A 17014-nucleotide genomic window follows, 5' to 3' on the forward strand; every position below is an offset into this window, starting at 1 on the left:
TTGCTTGCCACTTGATTCATCTCTCCAAGTAGTCCACAATCCCAATATGTCCAAGGACATTAGCGCTGTTAAATGATCGTAACCAAAACTAACCAATGCAAGATCCATGAAGTTGGTAGCATCAGATTGCTAGGAGCCTGAAACGAAACACTCACAGGCTCCTGGTGCTAGGTAGTAGCTGATGATTGTTTGGGGCATGTTAATTTGATTTGCGCCTGGTCCAGGCAATGTTCCCAGACGTCATGGCCGGGGCTGCTATGCCTGCCAGTGGCCGATGGTGTCCAGGTACGGTCAGCAACCAAACACGCTGTTGGCAATATAATTTTAGGAAGCTGCTGGAACCATAGACCGTAACAAACCGCGCACTATGCCCTGGCCCGCGTACGTCTGCCGCTGCCATGCAGGGATGTAATGCCCGCGGCCTTTGACTTAATTATATTTTCCCCAGCTCGGTCGCCTTGCAATCCAAGGCCTGAAGCCCTGAATGGCCCAGCAAGCTCCTGGCACTGCCACACGCAGCATCTATCGCCACTCTGCAGTATATATACGCATACGCCTCACTTGTTCGCGTCGAGCTAGCTATAGGGTTCCTTCCATCGCCTGAAACGAAGATGGCAGCAGCATATGGAAGCACCAGGCAGCAGCAGCAGTTGCGTCGTTGTGTGGCGCTGTGCTGTCTCCTCCTCGTGGCTGTCCTAGTGATTATTGGTACTTCTTCAGTCTCCAAATGGCAGTCGGTCGTCGATCAATCAGCAGAAGATCGATCGATGCCTACGACTACTCATATCATCATTTGTCAAGAATAATAATAATAATGTATTTGCGCTTTTTTATTTTTATTAACAGGTTATGCCGTGTTAGCTGATGCTCGAGCAGGCTCGCCGCGGACTGACGAAGTAGCACTTCAGACAGGGCAGCTGCAGGTAACAATGCCCCCCATCATGTCCATGTATTTGCAAAAGGCAATATTTAAAGCAGGCTCGTTGGATAGTAAATCCATCCCCGGCCTCACCCCAACACACATTTGGACGACGATGTGTAGGGATTTAGTAGGAGATCGAGTACTGAAGCACTGACGACGACGACGACGACGGCTGCAGCTGGTGGTTGGACGGCGTTGGACACGGAGCAGCAGGCGGCTGCCGGCGGCGGCGGGAGGAGGAGGATGCTGGTCGGGTCCAGGGCTCCGACGTGCACCTACAACGAGTGCCGAGGCTGCCGGCACAGGTGCAGCGTGCAGGAGGTGCCCATCGACGCCAGCGACCCCATCAACAGCGCCTACCACTACAAATGCATCTGCCATCTATAGACCACGTCGCGCGCCGCCTATGATATAGTACAGAGCGGGTCGATATTATATATGCATCGATATCTCCTTGCTTGCATGTCTACTTGTCTAGTTGTGCTTACTATGTTTTTTGCTTCTTCTTTTTTTTTTTTTTGAGATGCCAATGCATGCACGAAGCATCCTGTGGTAACATGCTGCTTGCATGGCATGCGACATGCATGAACAACCGCTCATTTTGAATAAGTGCGGCAGATCAACGCCACTATTATGCAGGTGCTTGTAGCTAAGTTGGACTAGAGGTTGTTAGAGTAATGCAGTTCTATATATCTCTCTCTCTCCTAGAATTGTGTGTTTTGTTGTTAATTTAGTTATGTTGTGTACGCAATACTTTATTACTTTTTATAATTCTTTCATCGGGGAAATGAATAATATAACATAGCTAGTAAGGGTAAAGTATATTTTCTAATTTACCTCCAACTCACAACATACTTCGATTTTCAACCCTAACTTATAAAACCGAGTTTCAAAAGTAGTTTTCTATTTTTGAAAAATAATAGAAGTCTACTTTGATCTCTAAAAAAATCATAGCTAATTTATCCAAAATCATAAAAATATGATACTAGCTAGTTCTATTTTCCTTCAAAAGCGACATCCATCTCTTGGTGATGTATTCGTAGTTTATTTGGATCTTACTTGTTTTAAATAAACAATGAGGATGACTACAAGCAATAAAGCAATAGGAACAGAAATAAACTAATTCTAAATACCTATATATAAATCCTAAACAAGTAGATAACATTTTTAGGCCTTGTTTTTTTTTTCTAAGTGGCCTTTTGGAACAAAGGATTAGCCATTCCAAAATCTTTCAAAATTCCTATGGAATGACTCGGTCCACAGGAATTTTAGGAAATCTAACATGAGGTCCAAGCCCAACCTCTTGAAAACTTTCATTTATGTCTATCTCCTCTCTTCTGATTCCTGCATTTCTCTTGGTTGTATCAAACGCTCTATTACAGAATTTCCTACAAACGAAAGAAAAAGCTCCTGACTAGAGAGGGAGAGCGAGCCCCGTGCCATGGTGACAACCTCGCTGAAAAAATGGAGGAAACGGCCCACGGGCCACGGCCGCGGTTCCAGCCCAGTCGTGAGCCGTCGGCCCGTCACCGCCTGGCCGGTCTCGCTCTCGCTCGCCGCCACAGACTCCCCCGTCGACCAACGAGGCGCCAACTCACGCGCGCCCGCAAGTTAAGGCAGGCAGACAGGCATCCGGGGGCCCCGCGCGGGTGCGGCCGGCGCCGTGACAGGCACTCCTCCTACCGACAGGCCGGCCCCGCTGAGCGCGTGCCGGCCACCGCAGCCCACCCGTCAGTCACCCTGGGTCGATCAGGGAGCGCGGAACCCACCACCAGCCGCGCGTGGGCGTCCACCGCCGTGCGCCCCACTCGTCTCCCACTCGTCTCGCTCTCGCTCTCCCACCCCTCACCACCCCACCACCACCACCCCCAGCGCGCCGCGAGTGGAGACGCCGCGGCTCCGTGCCGCTCCGGCCCAACCCAGGAGTGTCCGTGTTCGGTCAAAACCCACCGCGCGAGCGCCCCAGGCCAAACCCCGCTACAAATCTCAGCTCGCGCGTTCACCGTATCCGCTCGCTCGACGGCCCGTGACGACGACACGGGCACGGCGGTGGTGGTAGCTAGCGAGCGGCTAGCTACGGAGTACTAGCCAGCCACCGGAGGGACGAGGGAGGGGGGAGGTGGCGATGGGGGACGAGTCGGACGGGGAGGCGGAGGAGTACCTGTTCAAGGTGGTGATCATCGGGGACAGCGCGGTGGGGAAGAGCAACCTGCTGTCCCGGTACGCCCGGAACGAGTTCAGCCTCCACTCCAAGGCCACCATCGGGGTGGAGTTCCAGACGCAGAGCATGGACATCGACGGTAAGGAGGTCAAGGCCCAGATCTGGGACACCGCCGGCCAGGAGCGCTTCCGCGCCGTCACCTCCGCATACTACCGCGGCGCCTTCGGCGCGCTCCTCGTCTACGACATCTCCCGACGCTCCACCTTCGACAACGTCGGCCGCTGGCTCCAGGAGCTCAACAGTACGTACCCTCTCCTCTCATCCACTGCTAGCTCGATCGCCTGCTTGCTTGCTTGCTTTTAGTACTGCTGCCTGCACAGTGGATGCGTCTGATTGGTACGGCGCTAGCATCGCGTAGATCTGGGCTGGTTTTCGTGCAAAGTGACATGTATTTTAGTGTGGCTGCAGAATCCACTCGGAAATTTGGGAAAAGGAACTGTCGTCCCTTTTTTTGCTTGATGTAGCTTGTAGCTAGATGCCCTCAGGTGGTGATTGCGTCAGGTGTTCTTTAGATGGTAAGAAAGAGGGCATGGCAAGTGCTAGGCTAGATGGATGGATTGAGCGACCTGGTCTGAATCTGGATCTGAATCCTGCTGCCTCGCTTGTTGGGGAAAGTTCCATGAATGAATGTGTAGGACCACTTCCGTTAGAATTAGTAGTGTTCTGCAAGCTAGGCTTCGAATTCGGAAAGTGGTAAGCTAAATGTCAGAAGTTGTAAGCAGTTCTGATTAAAGGAGATGTTTATACAGTATTTGGGAAGTTGGGATCAGTTCTGATTAAGATGGTTGTAGTACTTGTTTTCTTGCTGCAATTCTGTGTGGAAGTTCAGTTGTTAGTTGCCTAGGGTCTCTAGGGAGGCCTCGATGCCTACATTGTTATGGTTATGTTTCACCAACATCCCAAAAGCAAAATTACTATGGGATGACCACTTTACAACCAGTAGCAACATACACTATTATCGTGCAGTTGTCGGTCAATTGGACTAGGAGGTGGATTAGTGTTATACTTAGAACTTGGGGTGCGTGTGGTGCGGGAATTGGATAAGAATGACAAGGCTTAGAGGGATGGGCTTCAGAGGCGGTCAGCAGATGTGTTGGCTGGACTGCTGTTGGGTGGTGTCGGTTGCTACTCGCTAATTGGTGGCGAGAATCAATCTGGTTAGGCAAAGGCGGTGGGGTGAGGTGGTGATTTCACTGCTTGCAGCCATGCTGGGAGTGGGAGGTGGCTCTTGGCAGGGGCAGCAAGGTGGTGCAAGGGTGCTCACCACGCTGTTTGCCGAGGGAATGCAGAAACAAAGAACTGAATCGTAGCTGTTGTTTGTACCATTTACGAACACATTGATGCATTCTTTAAAGCAAGTAGTGCTCTTTCTAGCTACTTTGCATGTCAAAGAGAATCAGAATGCATGGCTGGGGGGGGGGGGGGGGGGGGGGGCTATTGAGTATGACTGTGCAATGTGCTAAGTACCCCACTATTCTTGCCTAAGGATCATGCACGAATGGTTATGCTCTTAGTTTTTGTTTCTTGTACCATTCCTGGTACTAGTGGCATCCTTTGATCTTTTAATAATTGTCACACTGAAAAGGTTCTGCTGTACACCACACTCAGCCCCATACCATTATATACAAATACAAGTATGTATGGTTCTGTTCTTCTGGTTTGTGTCTGTTCACAGCTTGGATTGATGCCAATGCCACATTCACATCAATTCATATCTTTGACTTGTGTACTGCCGTGTTGTCTGGCAAAGATCCTGACACAGTTTGTGTTTACTGGAGTATAACCCATCTTTGGAAACTAATGCAGCACACTCCGACACTACGGTAGCCAAGATGTTGGTAGGCAACAAGTGCGACCTGGATAACATCCGCGAAGTGCCCGTCGAGGAAGGCAAGGCGCTGGCGGAAGCCGAAGGCCTGTTCTTCATGGAGACGTCGGCTCTGGACGCCACGAACGTGAGGACGGCTTTCGAGATCGTCATCAGGGAGATCTACAGCAGCGTGAGCCGGAAGATCCTGAACTCGGATTCTTACAAGGCCGAGCTGTCCCTCAACAGGGTAAGCATCGACGGCGACTCCAAAGATGACAAGAAGCAGACGAGCCGGTTCGGGTGTTGCTAGGGGGTTGGGGTAGTGGTACATTATTGGATTGGAATTTAACCAGAAATGATGCTCTCATTTTTTTTCTTTTTGGCTTGCTTGTAAAACTGTAATCCAATGTCTGAGTTTTTGTTTGGTGTTACATTACACCCGTGTTACAGACTGCAAAAGAAGAGAGAATAGTTGTTTACTGGAGTTTGCGAACCGCGTTGCGCTCTTACTGTCAGGTTTTGTAAAATGATGTTTGGTGCTCCAATTTTTGGCTCTCCTTTGACCACAAGAAAGTATCCAATCAGAGTCGAGCGTGAGATTCTGTTTTGGGCAATTTCTGTGCACGCGAATTGGAACGAGTAAAATTTGCGATTCTGTCGGTCGGAGCGGACCGGCCGGGATACTGCCCTTCGTCGTCGTCTGGACCTGGCCCCTGGCAGTCGGACTGGGCCGATTCCACCCACAGGCCACAAAGACTACAAGAGGAGATCGGCATGGGCTGTTGCCACCCAGCAGCCCTGCCACCGGACACTGCGAAGTGCGAAGGTATCGTCGGCACTTGCCTCGACAGCTCGACGTGGTGTGGTGGTGCATACGGACTGTGGAAAACGTCGTCGTCGTGGTAGATAAATCCAACGCACAGCCTGTCGGGCAGATGGCATTACCTTCCGTCCCAAAGTTGGAAACAAACAGCCAGTCGTGGCACGCGCGCGGTGCAAATCGTAGAACGCGGAATGGTTGTGCCGAGCACGTAGCCACGTAGCACGAGGCAGCTGGTCCAACCGCCCGTGGTTGACGGCGTGGCAATGGCATGGCACAGCCCGCCAGAAATTCGAGGGCCCCCGGTCCAGTCACAGCCAGCAGAGCCCGCCGTACGACCAGCCCGTCGCGATTGGTCAAGGTTCATTGCAAAGGCTGCAACGCCCGCCGCCCGCCTGGCCGGGGCTCCCTTTCGCGGCGATCGAGCGGTACGGTGATGGGATGGTACGCCCGTGCAGCACGCTGCACGTCAGGACGCGATGGAACCCAGCACACACAGCACAGCGCTGGCGCGGGCGGCGTGCATGCGTACGTACGTACTACGCTTCTTGTCTTTCTGACACGGCGCTGGCTCTCGCACGTTTTCTTTGATGTCGTGACGCGACACGACGCGACATGCGACGCAGGGGCCCGGCGGGTCAGTCGTGGTGACCGGTGAGGTATGGGGCCCCGCGGCGGCGGCGGACGTGGACACCCGCGGCGTGAAGGTGGTCGTCGATCGGCCACTGCACGCCGAGTCGGCGACACCGTCAACGCTGTACGTGTTCGTCCTGTACCATACCACCGCGGCGGCCGCGAGGACGATGGACGAGTGGACCGACCTGTGGGGCGGCCCAGGCGGCGGAGCCGTGCCGGGAACCCTGTATATAGTTAGCTACCATGAATATTTGGCTCCTCCCGAGTCCTGATCTAAACTGAGATGGGGTCGACGCGGGCGACGTGCCGACGTGTCTTGTTCACTGAATGACTAATAGATTTGGCATAGACAGATAAGCTCAAGCTCAAGCGACGACATTGCACGCACTAGCTGATTGGCTACGACTACGACGACACGACGACATGTAATTCAGCATGCCATGTGTTCTCGGCTAATCCTGCACGCGTGGCTACCAAGTCGATCGTAGCCCTTTCCAACACATGCTTCTTAGCACAACGTTAGTAGCTAGGTCTGTGCAAGTGCAATGCAACGTCCACGAGAGCGGCCACATGCGCCGCATCGACGACGACGGTGCGCCACCCCTGGACCGTGTACCCCGGCCGGCAGCCTGCACTTAACTGCGAACCAGCAGCCATTCAGCCATATTACGTGCCGCTCCTACCACGTTGTGCATGCGTACACGGCATGGCCAAACTTATAACTGGAGACACGATGTGCGCGTAGCTAGGCCGCCTGGTTCCGGCGGCGGCACGTCGACGCTCCTTTTGGCGATCGGGTCTGGACCGCCGGCAGTGACCTCCGGCGCGAGCCAAGAATGGCCGAAGGGCGGCCCAGCAGGCCCACAGGCCATTCCAGCAATGCCGGTAGTAGGAAGTAGGATGCATGAATGGCATGCTAGGATTTGAGACTTCTGAGCGATGGCTTGTCGCTCGTTAGCTAGGTGAGCTACCATTGCATCGGAATGAATGAAATGAAACCCTCAAGTTGTAAGATTCAAACAAAAAAGGAGGCTTCTTACCGTAGCTAACTTAGACCATATCTATCCTAAGAAAGTTAAATAGGCTAGTTTTCCAACTCTTAGATCCTAATTTATCTTACAAAATCACTCTGTAGAATCACTTTCAGAGTATCTAAAAAATTTATTGTTTGACAGAGCTATTCCTCTATATAAGCCAATGAGCTCTTACTGTTGAATATGTTCCAAATTCCGTTGCGCATTATAAAGGCCGACTTCTGACAGAGCGAAGCAGAGACCCGTCGATGGTTGTTTTGAGTCACACTACTACACAAATCTCTTTTCCAAGATGGGTATTTTTTTTATCGACAAAGACGTGCATTGCAACCACCTCCGTCGAAAGTTCACGGTTAATCAAAGATTAATAGTGACGGTTGCTTTGTCCAGTTAGGTTCCTAGGTTTTATTAATTAACAACTGCTAATTTAATTAATCGAGGCAGACGTCTTAAAATGCCCGCCTCGTTAATGTTCTTCTGAAAACATAGAAAACCAAAAAAAATTGACTTTGCAGAATCAAACCCACGACTTGGCGGTCAATACTACCACATCTCTACCATTGTACCCACATACTCATTCATATCTATATATAATATGCTATCTTTTATAACAATATTTGATAATCTTATATTGGATACTTTAGCTACTAAATGAGCTCAAATGAAAACTCTTAACTGTAAAGTTTTAAATCTTGTGAAGTACTGCAATTTTGGTATAGTATCTTCATCAGAGATAGCTTAGTTTGAAAAAAATTAAAAAAACAGTCTTAGAATACGTAAATTTTAAACACATATTTGAGACTCTTGGTGACTTTAAATAAAATACTTATCAATATCAAACATGTATATGAGGTCGGCCACGAATTTTGGTATTAACTACGTGAACATTTGAGATCATTTTGGAATTTGGAATTTTATATTTTAAAATCTATAACATTCAAACATATATTTAGGACTCTAAACATTTTTAATTTTTAAACTTTTCAACTCTAAAGTTGCAGATTCTTTTGGGAACTATAAGTTTCGTATAGTCCATGTCAACATCTGAGATCGTTTGATAATTTTAAATTTCAAATCTCAAAATCTATGCACCTACAATATTTTGGGATCCTAAACAATTTCAATTAAAAAAAACTTTTTAAGTACAAAGTTATAGATCTTGTCGAAAGCTATTTTTTATATAAAGCTTGTCTTCATCCGAGTTTATATGAAAAAGTTATGAATTATTTTATGTTATAATCATTAACCAAGGCAGACATCTTAAGACGTCTACCTCTGTAAATCAACAATTGCCTCCAAAATAATCAATTAACCGAGGTGGATGACTTACGGTGTCTGTCTCGGTTAATCCATGAATAGATGTGGTTATCATAAAGCAACCACGCCTCAGTTATGCTTATGGGGCCCGTTTCAGTTAATAATTAATCGAGGTGGTCGCTGACCCAGTAATAGAGGCGGACAACTAGCCCACCCGCCTTCGAGCCTTATTTGCCAATGCTGCACAAAAGGTTTTTGTATAGTAGTGTCTAGTTGAATAGTTGGTTGGAGGTGTAAATGAACTATTAAAACATATCAGAGCATACCTCCACGTCCAACTAATGAACTAGTTGTTACATGCTAATGGTTAGTTGGTCTTTTGGTAAACCGTTTGGATTCTCATATGAACGTTAGCTGCTAGCTATTAGTGGCAAATGTCAACACAATCGACTAAGAGCAACTCCTTTCTATATCCTTTTTAATTGTTAGGAATATAGATTTTGATAATTAAATACTTTCCAATAGCTTCTTTAAGTAGTTATCCAAATATAATCATCCTCTATTTTGGATGGGAAAGCTATGATAACTCTGTTTTCCTCGCAAGCTATGGTAGTGCATTAGCAGCACTGCACTCTCCCTTAGAAACCGAAACCTAGTGAGTGTTTTTATCATGTCCTAAATATATGTCAATTTTTCATTTTAAACTAGCCTATAATATATTTGAAAAACTAGTGAATACATCAAAGAGTATATCTCTAAACTGTATCACTAAATTACTACCTTATTTTTTAGATTAGAACAAATATAAAGTAATGATTTTTATGTTTACATACTAAATAATATTTTAAAAAACTATCGTTTGTTAAAGTTTGGTTCCGTTGTTCGTTTTGCTGAAATCTATAGTACTGCTAAAGTAGTGTTGAAAAACATAACGTTGAAAGCTTAACTAAAGCATCAAACATTTATGACTAAAGGAAACATTGCACACCTCCAGTGTTCTACTGCTCTGCAAATGCAATATAGTGCTTCATAGGAGCAGCAGGTGTATAGGAGCGGATGATGTAGGCTGCGTAGGTTTGGACGGGCTCTGTGATGGAGACGTGGAAGGAGCTTGCAAATTGCGTGCGCGCCCACTACAACATGGGCATGGGCCTCTCGCCCTCTCCAGCAGACAAGCCTAACGGTACCCGACCACTGGCCCCAGCGTCCTTTTGCTCTTGGCCTGGTCCAGTACGTGTCTCACTTAACTCGTGTGGGGGGAGATTTAAGGCCGAAAGCTTAGGACCGATTAATTTCAATTTAATTGGAAGAAAAGTACAGTAATCATCTCCTTCGAATCTTGTCACTTGTTATTAGTGAATGCCAGTGGTCAGATAGATTTTAACCTGTTTCTGAAACTTCACCGGCTGGAGAAAAACACCTCTCTGCCTGACTGTGTCTGATCGCCTCTACCTGGGACCAAGAATGAACCTACATTGGCTAGCCTGGTCACAATTATCTGTAGCCAGTGTAGCAAGCTTACTGTTATTATGTTATTAGTGAAGAGATCTCAGTCACCTCAGTTCCCACTTAAAAAGAGTTACAGGCAACACAAATCCGGAACGAAGGACATCCAAGCCGCCATTAACGAAAAGTTAAGAAGGTGTGGGGGACACCCAAACTGAACCCACACCTCCTCCGATCCGATCCCACCGATCTCTTCTTCAATTCATTGGAGATCCTGACGCACACCTGATGACATGACATGAACGACAGGCCGGCCGCGGAATCAGCTCCGCCATAACAGCAGGTCTGTCTTCCCTTCCATAGCACACATGCATCTCCCCATCGATCGATCCCTATCTGATCCTCATGGATAGCTAGCAGTAGCAGCTACCAGGCACACGGCGGCGTTGGTAGCTCGGTCCATGGCCGGCGCCCCCATATTGGCCATTGCACCGCACCTGGTCCGTCCGTCCTGCCCCGGGGCCGTGGTCCATGGACCTGCTCCTGCTCCTGTTGCTCCTGGGCCATGGCAGTGCAAGCAAACTAGCTAGTTGGCGAGTGGCGACGACGTCCCCACACACACCACCGGCTGATAAACGCTTCTAGTATGCTTCCAGTAGATAGCAATGCAAGCTAGCTTGCATTTGCCCACACCTTAAAACCTCTTTACATGAGGGCATCAATGCTCTTGTGGACCATACCACAAGTGCTCCTGCACCCTCCTCCTCTTCCTCCTGCTCCTTTACCAGTAACACCTCCGTCTCTTTTTAATCGTCACCAACAGCCACTGACAGGTGGACTCGACCAATACTAGTCGGGGGAACCCACCTGTCAATGCCTATTTGAGTCCACCTGTCAATACTGGCTGAGTCCACCTGTCAGTGACTGTTCGCGATGATTCGGACAGCTCGCTCACATGCTTAAAGCATAAAATGGAGGGCCAGAACCCCCTCCAAGATGGGAATTAGGTGTGGCATCGTCTCAAGATTCCACACCGGGTTGTCTTACTTTGCAGATGAGGAGATCGGAGTGGGAGGGTTAGATTAGATTGATTGGGTACACGGCAACGCTGTCCCGAATCCGTCCGACGGCGACGCCGCACCTAACAGCTGAATTGCGTACGACTCGATCATTGCGGGGTGTTCATCATTGCATATTTGCATAAACTCACGTCCGATTGATCAATCTATCTATCTGCTATCTATCCACACTCTGATCTCTCGAGACTGCATTTTTTATGCTCTTTTTTTCTTGGCCGCGCGTGCGCTTTTTCTCCTGCTTTGGCGCGTGGGTCGTCGACACAGTTTTTTATTATTAGCTATGGACTGGACCCTGAGTTTATATATATGTTTTTTTTTTCTCAAAATACTATCGCCTGCAGTGCATGCAGAAATACGGGGCTGATACGGATGGATCGATACTTGTCGTGGAGCCGGCCGTGGCATGATGAGAAGTGGAGATTTGCAGCATATGGCCGGTGCAATTCAGTTCTTGAATATATATATAATCTTCATGGCCGCCATCACCTGGTCCATCCGATCGATCGTTCTCTCGGAGACTAGCTACAAGCTACTGTAGGATCGAAGGACGCCGGGAGAGCAACAAGGACCATACCCTCAGATCTAGCTAGATGCTGCTAGTAGCTCGCTCACACGTCGGTATTCTCGCTACAGTCTCAATAGTCGTCGTCGGCCGTAGCTCCATGCATGCTAATGCTATTGTTACAGTATCTTCTATATATGGACCCATGGTTTGCATGCATGCATGCATATGGGGGAGATGGTGGTGATGGGATCATGCATGCATGCATGATCCGTTACGCCTAGTACGCCTACTACCCCGGCCGGCCGGCCGGCAGCCCCGTTGGCCGCGATCACTATCAGTCGTGAATCCAAACTCGAACCCCATCCACCGCCGGGCCGCTGCCCGTACGTACTCCCGGCGGCGACCAAGGGAGGGGATCCGAATCCGATGGGCGATCGATGGCGACCCCGGCCTCTCCATGATTCCGATCCGTCGGTCCGTCCGTGTCGTGGGACACGGCCCAGCCGTGATCGAACTGCGCGCGTGCTGACAAGCGTCCGCCACGCCGAACAAACCGCGCCGGCGATCGATCGCCGTGGCAGTGATATGCACGCCGTACCGTACCGATCGATGGGACGGAGCGGATTGTAGCCGGCCTGCACTGCTCTGTCGTGGGCCCGACACAGATCCGAACAAAGAGGTGGGTTTTTTCCGTCGTCCCCTGCTGCTGCGCTGTGTATGAGCATGGCTGATGACCGGCACGGCATCAGCAGGGAGAGAGATGGAGGTGGCCGCGCGCGCGCACCCTGAGAAAATTAATGGAGCACGTGATGATTGTGCCCGGCCGTACGTTTGGATCGTGTGCCGGTGCCCGGCCGGCTGTGATCATCACTAACTCATAGAAGAAGAGTTCAATTGCCACACAAGGATGATGTATTGAGAACGAATTAATATAACATTATGCTCTCATGCATGTTTTGTTATTCCAAAACACACATTTCGTGAGCTAGTACCTTACATGTTTCAAACATGCATCAGGACGTACGGACGACCTCACCTCATGAGACAGTTGGAGGACACACGGATGCATGCACGCACGTGTAACGACGACGGTTTTGAGTTGTGTGCGGCACACGCAGACGACAACAGTACGGGCGACGGTGTCTCGAGGACCGAAACTGAAAGCCCTTGCATGCACGCACAGCAGGGCTATCTGCATGCATCCGCGAGTGTTGTTGTTGCGAGCATTGAACCCGGCGGCCGCCGGCGGCTCTCGCTGCGCCGGTGACCCACACAGAGCGCGACGTCTAACCTTCAGAGTGTCGAGGCCGGCCGGCCGGCCTCCAGGTCTCTAGCTCGGTGCGTTTGGCTGATAAATCTTAGCAGTTAGAGAAAAACACTTCTCAATATTCGGTAGATTTGGCTAATAAACTTAAGCGAACAAGGTCTTAATAGATTTGGCTAATAAAGTCAAGCAAAAAAGGTATACATGATCCCGGCCCGCTGCAGCAGAGACATACTCCCTCCATCCCAAATTGTAAGTCATTTTAAGAATTTTGGAGAGTTAAAGTATTTTCACGTTTGACCAAAATTATAAAGAAAAATACTAAGATTTGTAATGTAAAGTGAATATACTATGAAAATATAATTAAGAAAGAATCTAATGATACTTAGTTAGTACCATAATAATTATTATTTTATAATATAAATTTGGTAAAACTTAGAAAAATTTGACTCTCCAACACTTTTAGAATGACTTATAATTTAGGATGGAGGAAGTACATAGCACCGGACGCGCGCCACCCTTCGTCAACCTTGCGACGTCACAGCTAGGCTCTCGTCCTCGAGGTCGTCGATCGTAATGGTGTAGATTTCCTGCTATACGAAGTGATGACGAGCCCTTTTATTAGCCTTTCAAATGGCCGGATTTGAAGGAGATAGAGGACAAAGCGCGAGCGGTTGCACACGACGTGCATGCGGTGCAGATATATGGCGTTTTCCCGGGCGGGGGAGTAATTCCGGCGAGAGCGACGGCGAACCTAACCGTGGAATTGGTAGGGGATCACGCTTGCTTTTTGGGAGGGTTGCTGTAGGCTGTAGCCTGCAGGCGCCGCGCATGAACAGGAGGAAGCCAACAAAGACCACACTGACAGAGTGGCAGTGCACCAGGCGGATGGTCATGTACGGCCGTGATCTTTTCACTCTTTATTACCAGGGTTTACATCATTATATATAACTCTCGATCGGAGGCCATCGATAATAAACAGTATATTGAGTAAAATATACCGGTGGTCATTAAACTTGTTTCGGAGTGTGAAATCATAAACTCTTAAAATGTAGTTTTAGATCTTCAAGTTTTTTCTATCGTCTGCGTCACAAACTTCCAAAATACAATTTTTGAGTCCTCCGGACTTGAATAATTGTATTATCTACAGTGGCGGATCTAGAATTTCAACCATGGAGATACGAACAAAAAATGATATAGGTTATCAATATTGACATAACATAATTACATCACTAAATATTGATAAAATAGTAACAAATCTACTATATTGGGGCTTTTGTATGAGCTGAGCAGACAAACAATTGTATTTAACAATGTATTGTAGGTATTAAAGGGTATGCACTTGTACCCCCATGCACATACTCTAGATCCGGCCCTAATTGTCTAGGTCTCCCAACATACCATATTATAATATCTAGATACAAATAGATCCAATCTAGTTACTCCGCATCATGATCCCATATGTCGCAGCGGTTGGATCCACACCTCATTCTTGACTGGGGCAGGAACTTAATAGCAAAAGCATTTGCCTGCCTCTTCCGCCTAAGAAGCAGTTGCTTTAGTCTTACCACCAACACTATTGATGGTGTCGCACGGCCTTTGGCGTGGAGGAGGATGAAGGCTTGTGTTGGGGATGGCGAGTTGGCAATCATGCCACACTATAGACTGGAAAGTGAAGCGAGGGAGGGAGCATGGAGATGGATAAAAAATAGAGACAGAGCATGTAAATGGAGCGCCAATCACCCGAAGCCAACACTTGTGGGCTAATTTTGGAGCTCGTATGGACCAACACATGAGGGCATTAAAAAGCAAAAGGGAAAACAAGAGAATTAAAAGAAACAAAGAAACTAAATGTGATTACAACAAAGCTTCTATCCATATATCTATTTGGTGAAAAATATGCCTTCTTTGCCCAAAGTAGGTTGATCTTCTTTGAAAACGAATAATGATCCACAGTAGAGTAGAATAATGAATAAAGGGACTTGTAACTGCCTTTTAAAATTTGCAGAAACTTCAGAATGCTCACTATAAGAGGGTCAGTAATATGTACATGAACAAGGCTCCAAAAACCAGCAGCAAAACGAGCAATGCAGGCATGTGTTCCAAGTATTCTTCATGATCAACTGAACAAAGGACACATGAATAAGACTGCAGCTCTATATGTCGTACGTCTCTTGAGCAGATCTCTTGTACTAAAATGATTTTTTAACAAGGGCCAGAAAAATACTTTATGTTTTGGTTGGCATGAACATTTCCGTAGCCAGGAGAAACAACAGGAGTGTCGACATACCAAATTAATGATCGGTACGCTTTCTTTGAAGAAAACAGTGGTAAGCCCCAAATATATGTCCACTGATAGCTATTATCTAAAAGAGTGAACTGGTCCAGCCTATTGTAAACCATCGAACTATTAGAAAGTCACCGTGGAGATAGAACATTGAAAAGAGTGCGGTGATGGGGAGCTTTTTTAGCTTTCTTAACGGATATGATTAGATGCTTTGCAAATGAAAAGAGCTCTGGATAACTGAATTTAAGAACCCTGCCATACCAAAGATCTTCCCAAAGGCTACATCTTTTGCCATCCTAGATAGTCACTAAAGCCAGACCTTTAAAGTTATCCAAATGTCTAGGAGATCACGCCACCAAAAAGAACCTTTTTGAACATGATTAGGCAATTTATTATTTGATAATAACATTCCCAAATCAAATGCACCCAAGGAATGTCCATCTGATTAAAGAATTTATGCCAATATTTCAAAAGAAGTGCTTGATTCTATTGCCTTAGATTCAAGACCCCCAAGACCTCCTTTCTATTTTGGCTTACAAACCATCTCCCAAGCTACTTTGGGAGAAGCTTGTGAGAGTTAATATCTGCTCCCCTTCACAAACAATTTGCTCCCCTTCACAAACAACTTTTTCGAATTTTATCAATGTGTTCGATAACAGATTTTTGTAAGACGAAAGGTGCCGACAAAAAAAGTTGCAAGACCCGTTTAAAACGGAGTTTAGTAAGCTCAAGCCTTCCACCCTGAGAGAGAAATGTTGCAATACTAACAAGCATTCTTGACATGTAGTGGCTAAGATTAGAGGCCAGAAATCCTCTACCCGGGGCTTGGCTAGCCCAAGAGTTAAACCCAAAGAGGTAAAAGGGAAGGTTCCTTTCTCATTTCTTGTTTCTCAAAAGAGAAACTATATGATTCTATAGTAAAACCGATTTTTGGACAAATAAAGGTAGTAGTATATATACAGTATATCATCACATATAGAGCAAGCACATCTCTACTTGTGGAGTTTCCTCCCAAACGAAACATCGCAGCGCACCTGAATCTATCCACTTGTTTAGCGTGTAGTCGCACTGCACAATTCAACAACGTAAGTAACCAACAATTCAGGGATGTAATAAGGAGCGGGAGCATTCGTACGCAACAGAGCAGAACAGAGCAGTGCAGTTCGGCGTGGCTGAGAGAGATCCAGCTTGGAGCGAGCCGGGACTGAGAGCGAGGCCTCCTCGTAGAAAAGCGACGCGTAACCTACCACCACCACCGCCACTGCATGGGACATGGGTAGACACCGTAGAGTAGAGCGCGACGACGACGACGACGACGAGCGGGCGGAAGATGACAGGCGCACACGCACCAACAACAACAGCGCTCCGACAAACACCCGTACGCCGGTGGACGAGTTCGATCGATCTGGACCCGTGATCGATCGATTCCAGTCGTCGGTTGCTAATGCGGGTGGGCAACGTGCGTACACAAGTTGCTTCGCTTCAGACGCGAGATATTCCGGGGGAAGGAAAGCAGGCGATCAGAGAGAGAGAGAGAGAGAGAGAGAGAGAGAGATTCAGAGCTTTGCTTTGCAATAATTCAGAGCTAAGCTAAACTGATGGGGGAGAAAGCGACGGGACATCGGCAGCATTTGTGACACCGCGAGGATGTAGCCCGTCGCAGTCGCCGTCTCCCGCAGACACCACGCAGTGGCTCCCCGTCATGTGCTTCCACCACTCCATCCAGCTAGCTA

General features: G+C 47.9%; 2 protein-coding genes across 2 annotated transcripts; both read left to right on the forward strand.

Annotated features, from left to right (window-relative positions):
* On the forward strand, positions 589 to 1592 carry LOC110436808. The gene is made up of 3 exons (XM_021464318.1): positions 589 to 708; positions 847 to 923; positions 1043 to 1592. The coding sequence occupies exons 1-3, from the start codon at positions 612 to 614 to the stop codon at positions 1307 to 1309; spliced, it is 441 nt and encodes a 146-aa protein (XP_021319993.1). The 5' UTR covers positions 589 to 611; the 3' UTR covers positions 1310 to 1592.
* On the forward strand, positions 2749 to 5498 carry LOC8062413 (ras-related protein RABA5c). The gene is made up of 2 exons (XM_002444675.2): positions 2749 to 3384; positions 4950 to 5498. The coding sequence occupies exons 1-2, from the start codon at positions 3048 to 3050 to the stop codon at positions 5261 to 5263; spliced, it is 651 nt and encodes a 216-aa protein (XP_002444720.1). The 5' UTR covers positions 2749 to 3047; the 3' UTR covers positions 5264 to 5498.

This window comes from Sorghum bicolor, chromosome 7, assembly GCF_000003195.3.
Source record: "Sorghum bicolor cultivar BTx623 chromosome 7, Sorghum_bicolor_NCBIv3, whole genome shotgun sequence".
Classification (NCBI taxonomy): domain Eukaryota; kingdom Viridiplantae; phylum Streptophyta; class Magnoliopsida; order Poales; family Poaceae; genus Sorghum; species Sorghum bicolor.